Below are 16,472 nucleotides of genomic sequence, written 5' to 3'. Positions count from 1 at the left end.
GCATTCTTGCGCAACCACTGAATAGAATTTTAACAGATGAGTTGGCTTAGACTGTGATGCAGCTTTACAAAACAGAACAAGAAAAAGATCCCAGGCCTGAGAAGTTTACAGGATTGGGAAGTGATCTGAGAGAGAATGAATAAAGCAAATACTATGAACCAGCAATAAAAAGGGAGGAATGGGAGAGAGCAGACTGCCTGATCTTGTCAGATCTTAGAAGCTAAACAAGGTCAACCTTGGTTAGTAACTAGATGGGAGACCACCACAGAAGAGCAGGATTGCTATGCTGAGTCTGACAATGGCAAATCACCTTTGTTGGTCTGTAATAAATATAAGTGTTGAACTGAAGATCTACAGTATGCCTAATACACATACATTGGTTTGAAAGAAAAAATTCAACACAAACAGCCCTAATGACTCAGTCATTTTGCCCAAAGACAACTTGCAAAAATATTAATTGCCCATGACATATTTCAGCCCCCCCAAGGTATAGCCACTCATACTGCAGTGGCAACACAGGTCTGGCCAGACCCTAAAAATGGGTGGAACTTCATTGCTGTAATAGTAAATGCCAGAAACAAGGACATTTAAAAATAGTGCATCTTTGCCAGAAAAGTTGCACATGGCATAATGGGTACATGCACCATGCAGGATATTTTTAACACACTGCTGTTATAAGAATGTGGTCCAACATTATTATGAATAAATTTCCTAATACTGTCTTCTGAATCTTAGTAAACAAAATCTAAACCCTAATTTAATTCCTAGCCTTGCGTCTTCAAAGTACCATTAGTGGAACTCTGCTAATGGAACTTTCCCAGCTCCCCCCTCCCCTCCACTGTGTCTGGCTGAGCTCCTTGAAATGCTTCTTTGGAACTGGGGACCCTCGGACAGTTTATGGGACAAAGTGAGAGGCCTGCTATGGGAGGCAGGGAACCAGTGATAACACACCCTCTTTTTGTGGTAGAAGTGCCCTTATACCAGAGTAAAACAAAGTTGGAATCCAATCCCAAGAGTTTTATAAAGGGGGGATATTTGTTCTGTAAATAAGTGTTATGTTTGTATGTGTTTTTGCATGTCACTTTAAAACTATTGAGAACTCAAAAGGATTGCCAGCAGTAGTACTGAGACAACTCTACAAATGCAAATTCTTGATTGGTCTGTTATTTAGTTCATTTTATTTATATAAAATGACAGTGTAAACTTTAAGTTAGTGTTTAAACAGCAGGACTCCTTAAATAAACTTTATAACATATCCAATAACGTATTCTGTCTTAATATCAAAAGTTTCTAAGTTGGTCCCCCTTTGCACAAATTATACTTTGTAAACTGTTAAGAGTTTTTTTAAAAAATGCATCAGCTCCTCCGTCTTGGCAGGCAAGAAGTCCATCAATTAGCTAGACCCTACAAGCAAAATTTGCCACCTCTCATGTTGAGTTTGTACATCTTTTTAACTAATCCATGAAGAACTCCTGGAGACAAAATTAAATGGTCTTTGCAGAGATCAGACTAAAATACAGCTGTGCCAGATTTCCAGCAAAGTTGGCATCACTGTTTGTTCTCTTATTTATAATTAAGCCATAAAACTGGGCAAATAATGAAGCATCACACAACTAATTTTCCATCAAAAATAGAAATAAGAGAAAATAGTAAATTCTATACAGTGCCTAATCCATTTCAGTAATGAAGTTAAATTGGCAAAGCAACTTACTTGTTTTTCCTTTCTTCCCCCTCCAAAATTCCTTTTGATTTTAGGAACAGGTTCCAGTTCCAGTTTACCATCCAACTCCTAGCCAGACCCGCCTAGCAACACAGCTCACAGAAGAAGAACAAATTAGGATAGCGCAACGGATAGGCCTTATACAACACCTGCCGAAAGGAGTCTATGATCCTGGTAGAGATGGCTCTGAGAAAAAGATCAGAGAGTAAGTTGCAAAAAAACCCACTTCTAATGTGGAGGGTTTTTTTTAAAAAAAATGTATAGGTACCCCATAAAGAGGGGAAAGAAAAATCATTAATGCATTTTTCCCATTGACATACCTTGAGTATATTGCCGCAACTTTGCAATTTGCTGAACAAAAAGCCTTTTCTGAGAAGGTGGATCTTGTCTGTTTCTCCAAAACTTTGGGGCAATTCACATAATTTCCACATTTTCTACTCTGATGAAGTCCCTTATTTTCACTTAGCTTTTACTTAGTAGGCCTGTAGCAAACAACTCTGCTCAGCAATTTTTTTATTTTTTTAAATTTTATTTATAGTTCACTCTCCTTGCAAGCGGGCTCAGAGCAGATTAACAACATAAATACATATGTAAAAACACTTAAAAACACTGGTAGCAATCGTGTAAATACAGAGTTAAAACATAAAAGGTAGCTCATATTGCACCCTACATCTCAGCACCTCAAGGTCCATGGGGCAGGGTGGCTGAGATGTAGTCAATGCAGGGTTGGGCACATATCCCCCCCCCCACTGAGAGGGGCTGGCTGGCTGATTCATCTGCCTCAATCCCCATAAACCTAGCAGAACATCTCCGTCTTACAGGCCCGGCGAAATGATAGCAGATCTTGTTGAGATTGGGCCTCCATAGACAGAGTTCCACCAGGTATGTCTTTGAAATTGAGGTTGAGCCTTGGTGGAGGGTGGGAGGACAGGTGGAAGCAGGTCCCCTGAAAGTTGGGTGCATTTTGCTTGCAAAATGCCACCCCAGGACACCTAGAAAGATGATGACTTGTTTTTCCCCATAGAGAACAATGGAGAGTGTAGGAGGATGGGGGCACCTTATTTGGGGGGGCATAACATGGCCCCCCAAAGTCCAATCTTTCTGAAACTTGGGGAATGGTTAGAGGAGAGTTAGGAGAAGGTCCCCACCAAGTTTGGCATGATTTGGTGAGAAAATGCCCCCCCAGGCTTCTGGAAAGCCAGGAGAGGGTTTTCCCATTGAAATCAATGGCCGAAACAAGCTGAAATACCGAAACGATTACCAAATCGCGAATACCGAAACGGTATTCCCTGATTACCTAAACGGTTTCCTGATTCGGTTAAAACCGAAACAGGTTTACCGAATCGGGCAGGCCTTGCACACCCCTAGCCCTAACTGGCAGGTGGCACAAGACATAAGCTCCTCAGTACTCTGATCAATCTGTGACAGCAGCACTTCCAACACCCATTTGCTTTAAATTAAGCAGGGATTAGAAGCCTGGTTTTGCATAGACATTATCTTCACCAGAGGTTTTCTTTGAATGCTACATTTTTTAATGAGGAGGTAGTTGGTGCCACTGTTCATCCATTCTCCACCTGTTATTCTTTATAAAAATGGGGTATGTAGAATAGGCTATTGCATTCTTTAGTAGACATAATCTGAATGAAGGCAATTTTTCCATTGTAGGATTGAAGTGTAGAAATAATTTTCAGGCTCACCATGCAGGGAAATAGAATTAAAGTAGCTGTGGTTTCCTCAGCTTTGCCTGCTTAGCATTGCTAAAGAACCTAATTGTCCCCTTGGGGACTGTAACTGCTGTCGGCCCTGGAAATGCTTTAAAACAGAGGAAAGGAATTAAACTGGAATAAAAACATAACTGGAAAAGAATTGCCAGACTGCTTTTATTACTAAGTAGATAATATTTTGGAGTGTATTATATGTAACACAACACTCTTCTCCGAGCCATTCCAGCAGAGGTTCCACCATTGCCTGCTGATCTATAACAGCATGTCTCTAGGGGAGAAAACATCACAAGGGAGGTAATGAATGTAGTAGATTTGTTTCCAGAAAGACCTCCCTCTTGTTACTGTTAAAAATCAGGTGGCAGCAAGCCATTTCCCTCCACAAGCTTCCTTCACACGTGTATATTACAGTCCTGCAAGATAATTAACTGAATATAATCATTTCCATAGCATCTCCTACAAGGAAATGCATCAATATGGAAGAAGGTCTGACTGTATGGTGCTTTATAGATGGAATTTGGTTGAGTTCATAAAAATAGCACACCAAAATTCTGTCTTGGGGTATTAGTGTAAAACAATGTAAGCTGCCCCCTAGAACTTTATGTTAAAAATGGCTGGGTCATTGCAAAAGGAAGGTCATTCATTACATCCTTAGTAGCTAGCCAGGAGGCACATTTCTAGTTTTTTGATGAGATTTGCAAAATCAGAAGTTCTTGGAGGTTGACTTTTTAAAAAGTTTGAACATGGTATGATGATGATGTTATTTGACACATACCTTGTTTTCATACAGTGCTCAAAGCAGCTTACAGCTTTAGGTATTACAATATAAAAATAATTTTAAAAGGAGCTGGCGCTGCAAAAACCAACATGATAATCAACAAAACATTCAAATATTAAAACCAAGGAATATTCAAAATTTCTTGAAGCCACAGCAAATGGCAGTTCCCAGATTAACCCAGAATTTGTGCAGCCTCTACTGTCATCAATAAAATATTGTGCAGATTACATTAATAAATTAATTTGTATTCTAATTTCCATGAAAAAGTTTTCTATCAGTTTGAAAATTTTATCAATTACAAGTTTTGCCAAGTGCAATAGTATTAACAAATGAGTTCATCAACTAGCAGAGTTATTCTCATGCTGTCATGCAAGAGCATGATAACATTGTAACTTAATTCAGTTTCTCTTTGTCTTGTTTCTCCTTTCCAGATGTGTGATCTGTATGATGGACTTTGTTTATGGGGACCCTATCAGATTCCTGCCATGCATGCATATTTACCACCTAGACTGTATAGATGACTGGCTGATGAGATCTTTCACTTGTCCTTCCTGCATGGAGCCAGTTGATGCAGCACTCTTGTCATCCTACGAGACTAACTAAGCCAGAATCTATCTTCTGATCTGTCAAGGATACCATCTATATTAATGGGTTTGATCCTTTCTCATTCTGCCCAAAGAACCAGAGATTAGAAACCAAGATCATGCACAATAAAAAGCTCAGTACCTAAAAATTAAAAAGAAAGCTGCAGGTATTGAAAGAGGAAGGGGAGAAAACAAGCTTTAGAAAACACAGAAAAAGTAGGAAATTATTTTTATGTAAAATCTGGATCCAGTGCTTAAAATAGTTGTTTCTTAAGGAAAGCTTGTTAGCAAACCCATCCATGGAAACTTTGTGAAGAAAAACAACAGCAGTTAAAAGATTCAGTTGTATGAACTCTTTCCACCGAGAAATTCTCCTGCTCAGCCACCACTGAAAGAAATGAGAAGAGCACTAGTGTGAGTGAGAAAGGGGAAATGTGTTTGAGCACATGTGACATAGAGATCAGGTGAAAAGAAAAATAAAGGGAGGCCAGGGTGTTCCTCCACCTAAAGAAAATAACAGCTTTTGTTCAGATGGTGTCACAAGTTCCTGATATTTGGGTCAATGCTCTATTTTTTAAAAAAAGCCTACATTTTATAACACTGGCACAAAAATAGTTTTAAGCTTGTTTGCACAGTTCTTTTTTATCCATTGGAAATGGAATCCATTTTGCCTTAGGTCTTTTTAAAATAGTGTACTCTTATTTTTGGGCTGGCTCTATGCTTGAAAACCAGTTTATTTATAACCTGTTATAAAAGTACTATATTTTGTTTGCAGTTAGGATTATGTGGACTTTAAAAAGGTCTCCTAGCTTGCAAGCAAATCTGATATGCACTCTCTCTTTTCTATATGTGACATTTTAATGTGAGGATGTTAAAGAAAATCAAACAAACCAGTGTTTACCTTTCTAGATTTTCTTTCATTGCTTCCTTTCTGACTGCAAAATTCAAATACTTATATTGATGTTTTGTTTGTCAAGTTAAAAATTGAGCATAGTAAAAATGAAGACAAGATCGAGTTTAACACAATCACAAAGATTTGAAATCCTTCAAAAAGGGTTGTCTTGGATGATATAAAAAGGATACTGCATCTCTCATTCTTGTATTGCATGGTTTTCCCAATATTGTTCTGTGTGTCTATGTATCTTTTATATTCTGCTGGCTGGTGTAGCCTGGCAGATACGAAGTAATCTATATATTTTGTGCAAAATTTGTGTTTGGCCCAGAATCATAGAGATGACCATGTGAGAGATCAACAGTTGGTAAAAAGACGGTTACAAGTATCTACATTTCTTAAGTGAAAAGGTATGTACTTTGTAGAAACAGTCTTCAAGTAGTGTTGTATTTTTCTAATCCTTGTAGCAGGCGGATTTTTGTCTTCTTTAATGTGACTTTTATACGTTTCACTTAAAACCAATACACTGAAGAGTCTTTTAGTTTAGCATGAGGTGCAGTCTACAGTTATCAGCAAGAATCAAGGACCATTCTTGATTGTTCAAATACAGGTTGTTAGGTCACGTACTTAAAAACAAAAGAACTCTACATAATGGCTTATTTATTACCCGCACAGAAGATGCTACACAAACACTACAGATAATTTCCAAATGTCCCAACCCAGAATGCGAGTGAATACACAGAGCTCCCATGCATATTTGGGCTTCCCTTTCCTCTTGATGGATACAGTAAACTGGCATGCTTAGAGCTGCTCCACAAATGAAATGAATGGAGAGATGCACAATGTGTGCATCAGTCCACATACCTGCAAAAGATCTCAAGATACTGTACAAACTACATACTCCATATCAGTTCTGCTGAAGTCACAAATTGTTGCAGTATAAATGGAGTGTTGGTTATAGGAGGAGAAAGAATTTTACTCAGCATGCATTGTCAAATTAACTTACATTTCTTTTCTGGTTTCTTTTTTCTTGAATTCATCTGATCTTAAGTACAGGAAGTAAATCTGAGAGAGAAAAATATGAAGTTGTGCAATATTCTCAGTAGTAAATAATTGTAACTTTATTATCACTTCATGTGTTGTTTACCATAAATGTTGGTGTCTACCTTGTCAAGTATTATAGCCAGACTTCTCTTTTACTTTGAATTGTTAAATTGGAAAATGAACAATTTTTTAAACACCTTTCTCATGTTCATCGTTGTTTGTTCTGAGGTTTACAGAAGAGTGGGTGGGAACTGTGATAAATTTGCCTGGTAGGTGTTTTGTACAATTTAATTGTATCACTTGTGTTTTTATTAAGCTATTTGTTCTTGAGGGCCCCCAGCTTGTCCAGTAGTGGTGCCAGTGTCTTGTGTGCATTGTACCATGTGTGGAACCTCTGATTGTACTGCCATGTCAGTTCCCTGGAAAGTGATCCCCTTTAGATATGGAGCTCACTCAGTGTGTTTGAAAGAACTTCCATGCCCATGACAGTACAACAGAAAGAAATTAAAATACTGAGCATCAAGTAATGCTTTTAATGTGAAAAACCCACTTATAATCCCACCACATTTTACTGTATATAATAAGATCACATATACTAACTGGTCTCTGTCTGAAAGAGTACCTTCTGTGGTGCAAGAGAAAAGAGCCTCGTGCTGCTTGCAGGCAAACTTCCGGTTTAATAAAAGCTAAAAGTTCAGCGAAGTACGACACAACAGTTCTCCAAGTTCTAACCAGACAGTAAATGATCTAACTGTGCTGCAGTTTAGCTCTTTCCTACACAAATTAGTTTTGTTTAATTTCCTAGATTTCTGTAGCAAAAAGTACTGGCCATCTTCCATTTTATGTTGATTTCTCAGTCCCTGTTTTGTTTAAGCAAAGTTTAGTATTTTTACTATAAAGGTAAAATATAGTTATCCTGATAGAGGTCCAGTCATATTTAGTTAAGCATATCCAACAGCTGAGGCAGGGTCATGTGTTCATGAAAGAAGGGATGATTGAATTCAGTCCCTCCAGTGCAAAGTAGTGATCCTTGCCCACAGTAGCAAGATATGTGGGTTGGAGCCAGTGTGCATAAGTCCTAAACAACTTTAACTGGATATAAGTAAAATGTCAAAAATGAGTAAAATATCAAAATTTTGGCTAGGTTTAAATAGCCTTGTAAAAATACAAGTCAACAAAAACAAGCATGTAAATATGTTTAGAATTGATACTGGAGTTAACATAAACTTAAACTTTGCACATAAAACACAGTGTGCCCATTTAATATATCATGCCTATTGAAAAAAAAACTTTAAAGACAGTTCTGGGACTGCAGCAATTCTATGGACCATTGAAGCATGCTTTCTTTATTTCTAACAGGCATCTGCAAGACATGAAATTCGCAGAATCTCTGCAATGCTGACTCTCCAAAGACCTTTTCCAAGTTGCACTGCAAAATTCAATTAACTTTGTTTTTCAGATTACATATAGTTTATGGAAAGGTAGTTCTCTGCCTGTAGGCTTAAACCATATTTACGAAGTTAGAACAATCTAGCATTACTCCAGTACAACCACATCAGTGTCAACAAAAGTTTAGTTTTGTTTTATATTTGGGCACAACTATTACAAGTCTATTTTGTCTAAATCTTATTGAAAGTAATGGAATACATACAGTAGAACAAAGATTTTTAATGTTACAGCTAAAGCTTCTTCTTGCACTATGCATGTATTCTGTATCAAATATAGTGAATTTTACTTGCCCACTAGAGGAGGCAATTTTTCTTCTCTAGAAACTGCATCTCCTTTTAAAACTTAACACATTTTAAAGGGTTGTTCTTAAAAGAACTCTAGTAGCATCTAATGTGGTAAAGGGATCTATGGTTAGCTTTATGGATCTAAACTAAATTGACCCTAGCATTCACTGTATTTCAACTTTCTATAGAACTGGTGAAACTTGAAGTGACACAGATCTGTTTGCTGTACTCAATTAAAAAGTTCCACAGAGACAATCAGAGAAGCAGCAAAACACACACACAAGAGCACAATAATGGAATCCGCCAAACCTCCTCCATTCATGGAACTGGAGACGGAATTTTCCATGTCTGCAAGGCTGCTCCTACGTCCGCGATTTATTGACTCCCTAGTATTTGATCAAATTATGCTATTAGCACAGCAGCTAGAAGTGCATGTGCAGAGTCCTCTTATAAAAGGAACAACCATACCACCTATTAGCTACAATAAGGACAGTCCAGCCCCTGCATATACACACACAATCTCTCAAACTGCTGGTTGATGCTCTCTGCAATCAGCAAAGAGATTTCTACATAAGCAGCCCAAGCAACTGCTTGAGGGAATTCAGCTATGTATGGAGAAGGTCTATGGGAAATCATGTTCATTCCATACCAGGAGTGCCTAGTTGGAGAAAAAAAGAACTTTTATAGACTTCCCCTACTGCAGAATACCTGCACAATAAAGGAGAGGAAAAACACAATACTTCATCTATTCCTTATTCCAAAATGAATATGGTCCAGCTCATACAACTTGCTCCATAAAATATCTTGCTAACTTTCAGAATACCTACAATATCATTCTAATCATAAGTCACCTTTGGAAATAACAAACTTGCCAAAAGACAATGTAGTATCATTTTTTTTATTTTATAAACTTTATTTAAAAGAGGGGGAGAAGACATTTGAAAGTACATAAAGAATTTTGAACAGAATAGAAGATTTAAGCTACAAGAAATATAAGCAAGATATATAACAACACAGCTAAATTTCAATTACTTATTACTTATCGTTATCAAATTTCTTAAGACACCAAGTTATGATTCACCTGTAGAAATCATTGGTTGTTAAAGGAATCAGTATTGACAATTTTTGAGTTTGCATACACCCTCCTCCCTTCCATTGTATGCATTAAAAGAATTAATAACCACTCTGTTCATCTTTGTGACTTCAGTGCCATCCCACATTGGGACTGCGTACGCAGAGGCTAGCCACAGAGAAGATTTCCAGAGCTTTCTAGAACACTAGGAGCACCCCTCCTCCCTTTGGTGCTTTCGTGCCAAATCATCATATGACCAGGAGAAGGGGTGCTATTACTTCAGCTCTCTTTTGGCTGCCACAGAGAAAGGATCTCTGTTGCTGTTCTCTGTTTTTCCCTTACTTCTTCCTTGAGGCTGAGGAGAATTATTTCTTTTTTAACCCTCAATAGACATTCTAGTGAAGGATACAAACTGCACTTAAAGAAGAAAAGTTTGTCTTTCTTATTGTTATGGCTCAAGAGAGGTTTCTTCAAGATGCTGAAAACTGCCAGCCTCCCTGGCACCCTTAATTAGCAAGGGCTAAGTCTAGAAACGTGGTACTTCAGAGCCTTCTCACAACAGCTCCTTCGCAAATGCTGTGGCTTTGCACCTTCGTCGACGGTGAAGAGCCTGGGCATGTACCTGGATACCACCTTTCAATGGAGGCCCAGGTCACAGCCATTGCCTGGTCAGCCTTTTTTATCTTTGGCAGGCCAGGCATCTGGTGCCCTACCTCTCATCCCAGGACCTGGTTTCGGTGATTCATGGAATGGTCATCTCCAGATTAGACTACTGCAATTCACTCTAAGCTGTGCTGCTCTTGGGCTTGACCCAAAATTACAGCTGGTCTAGAATGCAGTGGCATGGGTCCTTACAGGAATCCCATTCAGGGCGCATATTCATCCAGTGCTGTGCCAGCTGCACTGGCTGCCAGTTGAGTCCCAGATCCAGTTCAAGGTATTGGTTCTGGTATTCAAAGCCCTTAATGGATGAGCTGACAAACCTACGGGACTGTCTCGACCATTATGTCCCCTGCAGGGCCTTGTGCTCTGTGGATAAGTAACTGCTGGTGGTCCCCAGCCTGAGAGATGTTGGTCTGTCATCGACCAGGACCAGGGCTTTTTGGGCTCTGGCTTTGGACTAGTGGAATGAGCTTCTGTTGGAGATTCGGGCCCTGCAGGGTCTATTGCAGTTCCACAGGACCTGTAAGATAGTGATGTTCCGCTGGGCCTTGGGTTGAGGACCAGCATCCACCCCCTTTTTCAGCTTTCTCCCTGACTGCCATGCCCCATTTTCTGTCCCACCTCTCTACAGCTGACCCTGTAGAATTTGAGTTTAGACCTTTTATAGTGGCCTATGTATTTTAATGACGCCTGGAACTGAACTACTGTGATTGGTGTTAACTTTTAGTTTTATGTGTTTTTAAGCCCATATTTATTGATGTTCTGTTGATGTTAGCTGCTTTGAGCCTGTTCACAGGGAGGGTGGGATATAAATCCAATTAAATAAATAAACAAATTTTAGTCAACACAGAGTAACTTTATTCAGCAGAAACAAAAGAACGTAAGGCATAGCTAGGGTTCCCAGGTGCTTGTTCATGGCAGACAAACTCCCAGGGGTTTGCCACCTTGCCCTCTAGTTGATGGGAGGTGGCAAGCTCCCAAGGGGCATGACATCACCCCTGGAAGTGTTCCACCAGCTGCAGGAGAATTCCTGCACTTCATTTGAGGCTGATTTGGGCCCCAAATGGGCCAAATTGACTCCACACGGAGCATGGGAGTGCTCCCACGGCTGGCACAACGACGTCACTTCTGGTGGTGATGTCATTGCACTGGTGCCAGAGCACATGCATGTTTTGTATGCATGCAAAGAGGACCTCACTAGCGGCACAAGGTAAGTACCAGATTCCCCCCCCTCCAGTGGGAGGGTATAGGGACCCGGCAACCCTAGGCATAGCACAGGTCTTCCCTAGCAGTTCTTTAGCCAGTTTAGAAAGACATGACTAAAACCTGGACTGGAACTACTTCAGATTCTAGTAGCCTGGAACTAACATAAACATGAAACAGACTCCACAGCATTACAATCGCTACTACTGGGAGAGAGTTCTTATTGCAATTGTGGTCATCCTATCTCTGAGTCATATGCATTGTTTTGTATAGGGGTTACAGCATTGGGCTAAGATCTGGGAAATCCTGATTCAAACACCATGTTGCCTGTGACCTTGGGCCTATCACATTCCTTCAGCCTGGCCTGCTTTGCAGAGTTGTAGTGTGGGTGGAATCAAAAGGTATAAAATTTTATTGCCACTTTGAGTCCCCTATGGGACTTAAAGGTGGGGGTATAGATAAACTCCACACCTATATTTTTAAAGGACATCTTATGCTTCTACTCAGAAAGGGTGCCCCAATACAAGAAGTCCTTGACACAAAATTTTTCATTAAATTGGCTGTTTTCAGGGCCCCTATTGCAGTCCTTTAGCAAATTTATACTTTATCCCAGTAGTCATTGTTATTGTTGTTTATGGCCTGTAGATTAAATAGCACTTCATCTCTTAATTAAGTGACTGTAGAGCGTGAATGATATAAGCTTTGGCCTAGGTGAGAAGCAGAAATCTCCTGCTGCAATTTTTCCTCTAAGTTGCTAATCAACAGGTAATTATGATTTTTTTACCTTCCCCTTTGAAGGGAGCATGACATGTTTTAACCCCACCCTGGGCATAAAGGGAATTGGCCAAAGTGTTATAAAGCGAGGCCATTGAATATCTCCAATGGCAGGTTGCCTCTTTGTGTAACGATAAAAGGACAGTGACTCTCTAAGGATTAACATTTATTTGAAATGAGCTTTTGTGAGTTTAGCTTACACCTTCAGATAGCTGTGTTTCACAGTCTATAAATGTAGTGTATGTGACAAGTCTGTTCCTTTAATCTGGAATTAGACTGCCCTAGTCTATGCTAGAAGTTAGTGATTTTTTTAAAAAAGTAGTGGCTTACTGTGAGTTCACACAGAGACTGAATTCTTCAGTCCAGATAGACAACACTCTGGAAAGGAATAGGCTTGCCATCTAATCCTTTAAATTCATTTGTCTATCCTTAGTGATTATTTACTCTACAAGAGAAAGTAATTCAGGTTTCTGCTGCCATGTTCACCACTCACCATTTTTTTTACAATTCTTTTTCACGTCTGTGTTGCTTTGTGGGCTCGAAGGACCCAAGGTCTTCCCTACCTTTTCTTTCACGGGAGGTCGCCTGTCTGCCCATTAATTGAATTATTCAGTTCAGTATTTCCCATGAGACTGAAAAAAGGGTGTTATTTCTGACTGCTCCTTACTTGTTAAAGAGGACCATGTGACCAGCCATGTGACCATTTTCAAGAGGTTCCAGAACTCCGTTCCACCGCGTTCCAGCTGAAAAAAAGCCCGGTTCATACATATTTCTACCCTTCATGTAGAGAGTCTGTCTGCTGTTGAGGGAACAGACTGCTAGTGGCAGAATTTCCACACCTTGGATGTTTATAAAATATATGACTAGGGTATCCCACTTGAAGCTGCAATATAGTTTTTTTTTTCTTCTCTATTGATGGTTGGTTACTGACTCTTTCCAGGGCAAACTTCTTTTTTTGTCCTATACGTTGAAAAAGACTTTCCTTTGCCTTTCAGTCTTAGTCGATCTGCATTGTACTAAGATTGTTCAGTGTTTTCACTTTCACAATTGCAGTTCTGTTTTCTTATATACCTGTTGTGTGTCACCTTGGCAGAATTTGGTCTTCTGCAAAATGACTTTGTCAAACTACCACTACTTTCTCCTAGCGCACTAGACATATCTTACCTTTTTTTGTCTTTGTTTTCTGCAAATGCTCGATGTCATTGCAATGCATTGCAATTATATTTTCTTCAACTAACTGGCACCAACTCCTAAATACTATGATTGGAGACATGGCCTGTTTGGCCTTGTGATGACCCATGGCCTGCCCTTTTGTTTGCTCCTTTGCTGCCAGGGACCCGTCATTGGGGAATGCCCTCGCTAATCCACTGGCAAGATAATCTGTTTTTATGTTTTAGTCCCTGGCTGTTTTTGCTGCACAGGTTGTTCTCTAGCAATAGAAGGTTAATTGATGGTGCATACTGTCTGTCCTTTCTTTGGCCCCATCATGGCTGCTTCACTGTTTTCATTATTCTGGTGTGGATCTGCTATGTTTTCACTCCCGGTGATGACTTTGGCAGTTTTGGTCAACTCCTTTTCCTGCACTATAGCAGTAGTTTCAGGTTTTTTTCTGAGTGGCAACTGCTGTTCCTTGACTACCATATCTTGCAAATGGGCAAGAGCCTCTAGTGACCCTTCTTGTGCTATGTTTGAGATGAAAACATTCTAAACTTCCTCTTCCTTACTGGATCTCCAAAGACATTAAAAGTACGGGGTGTAACCCCTTGTTAACTTTTTGTACCTCCCTAGTGTTTAAATTTTAGTGTATATAGCACACCTGTGGATTGAGGACACTGTGTAGTGGTTTGGTGCCAGTTTGGTGTAGTGGTTAAGAGCGCAGGACTCTAATCTGGAGAGCCGGGTTTGATTCCCCACTCCTCCTCTTGAAGCTAGCTGGGTGACCTTGGGCTAGTCACAGTTCTCTGGAGCTCTCTCAGCCCCACTCACCTCACAGGGTGTTTTGTTGTGGGGATAATGACATACTTTGTAAACCGCTCTGAGTGGGCATTAAGTTGTCCTGAAGGGCGGTATATAAATCGAATGTTGTTGTTGTTGTTGTTGTTATTAACCTATGTCCCTCTCCCCCCATTCATAGAGTTTCACAATGTTAATCTGTCTAATGCCCTGGCCAGGATTCCCTACCAGTGTTGGCTTTCAGCCCTCATGTCTCAGAACACTATCAGCTGTATTAGTCATTCAGGCTGCAAGAGAGACCTAGCAGTATCTGCACACAACCCTTCCTTTGTGGGTTGGTAGAGGCTATCACACTCTCACTGGAGTGCATGACTATTCAGTGCCCTTTACCTAGCATGGCTCTTCCCACCAGAGCACTGTTTTCTCCTTTGCTGCATTCCTGCTTGTACTTCCTGCTTGTCAGGGACACTTTTAGAGAGCTCTCAGCTTCTTTAGAACCTCTGGGTTAATGCCAATGAGACGCTAAGCATCTGGTTGGGAAGGTGGTCCTCCATAGTCTCTTACTTAGTGAGCTTCACACCCACCTCCTTCAATAAGTGAGCTTGCTACTCTCCCAATGTGAGACTGCACAGAAGCCACAAAGATGAAAACAGAGTTGCACTTGTTTATCAAGTGGTCTTCCGTGCATGCAACGTCATTCAAATCACTAATGATGGGCTGAATCCAGCAAAGTATAAGAAATGCTTCACTCATGGAACAGGGCTTTCTTCCTGTTATAAATTGGTCTGATGTTTTAGGAAAGAAACAGGCCTGTTCTGCTTTGAGTTTGCAGTAAAGCACGAAACTCTCTTTTATAGATACAGATCCTAGATTTTTTTGGAAGTGGCGGGTATCAGCATAGAGAAGTCTCATCTTGCTCACTTACCATGTATTCTGTCAACCCGTGTGGAGGGAAATCAATGGAGTATTTCCCCAGTCTGATACCTATTTCCTTCCTCTTTGTACCCCATAGCATTTTGCAAATATGCGCAGTCCACCCTAGAATTCTAAAGAGGAAAAGTGATTGGTCAAAGCCTCCTTTGGCGGGAGTTTTAAACTCGCACTCACTTTTTGATTGGTCCAAAAACAGAATTCCCTGTCCCTAAGAACAGAAATAAGATGAATATATTATCCTTTGTCATATTTTGCCAAGGCCAGGTGTCTCTGGGGGAGGGGGATGAGGCTGATCCATCTATCAGATAGAGATATGTCTGTAGATTGTGTGTTTAGTTAGCTAGAAACTTGGGTTTTTAATTTTCTGAATTCTATCATTCACCTTTGTATGTTTATCTTTTAGCATATTGTGTACTTAGAATAAAAGCCTTTCTATAATCAGGCACTCTGACTGCGAGAAATGTTCTTATTTTGCTCATGAGCCTATTGCTTTTAAAGCCCAAACTGTCACAGAGACAGAGGAAAGGGAAGCGTCTCAGTCTCACACATGCTTAGACACAAGTCTATACTTAAAAAATCATTTTGACCTGGCGGTGCCAAGTGAACTATCAAGGATTTATCTCTGAAATCCAAGAGGGCTGGGACATATAAAGGACACACAATTACAGAAACATAGGAATCTATAGAATAGATCTATTATACTACCTGTGTTGCTACAACCTGTAACCTCCCCCACCCAACACTGCTTTCAGGATCAAGGAAACTTTCAGGAACACTGCTGGATGCAGCATTAGCAGGGGGAAGGGGAGTGGAAGTAGGAAGACAGAAAAGATTATCCTTCTGTCAGAGAAAAACAAGAGCTGAGTGAAACCTTGTGATTTGTTCTTTCCTCAAACCAGGATTCTGACCATGGAATCCTGGTTTGTTAGAGAGCGATAGTTTGTGATTTGGATGAAACTTTTATCTATGGTTTACTGTACAATTGAAAGTTCTTAACTTCTGAGATGACCTTGAGTGGAATAGGGAGGGAACGTGCAAGCTCAGCAACATGGCTCATTCTCATAACTGTTTGTTGCTATTATGAATTATGACCAGTTCTTCTCACTCATTCTACATATGGCTTTTTGCTCCAGATAGTAATTCAGGTTTATTCACTATGGTTCTTTGGCTATTTTAACTTATTCATTGGTGTGTACTAAATCCTTGCTACTTCCTTAAAAACAGGCATAGTTATGGCATCATATAAGAAAGTCTTTTGTCTGAATAGGCATTTTGTTAACAGCTCAAATATTATTGAAAAGGAAAGCTGGTAAAGATAAGAGAAGCTAAAAATAACTGATCAGAATAGTTCATATTCCAGCATAAATTAGTAAAGTTATTATTTGCTTATTCTCATTAGTAT

The 16,472-nt window shown here is 39.8% G+C and overlaps 1 protein-coding gene across 1 annotated transcript in view; it reads left to right on the top strand.

Annotated features, from left to right (window-relative positions):
- RNF11 (ring finger protein 11) overlaps positions 1-6,937 on the top strand; it is a 49,153-nt gene extending 42,216 nt beyond the window's left edge. The window contains exons 2-3 of the mRNA XM_054979189.1: positions 1,756-1,925; positions 4,651-6,937. Of these exons, the coding sequence (XP_054835164.1) occupies positions 1,756-1,925; positions 4,651-4,822 (342 nt within the window). The 3' untranslated portion in view covers positions 4,823-6,937. The remainder of the gene's footprint in view (positions 1-1,755; positions 1,926-4,650) is intronic.
- Positions 6,938-16,472: the final 9,535 nt, after the last annotated feature.

This window comes from Eublepharis macularius, chromosome 5 (assembly GCF_028583425.1).
Source record: "Eublepharis macularius isolate TG4126 chromosome 5, MPM_Emac_v1.0, whole genome shotgun sequence".
Taxonomy (NCBI): domain Eukaryota; kingdom Metazoa; phylum Chordata; class Lepidosauria; order Squamata; family Eublepharidae; genus Eublepharis; species Eublepharis macularius.
This window is presented reverse-complemented; position numbering and strand designations above follow the sequence as displayed.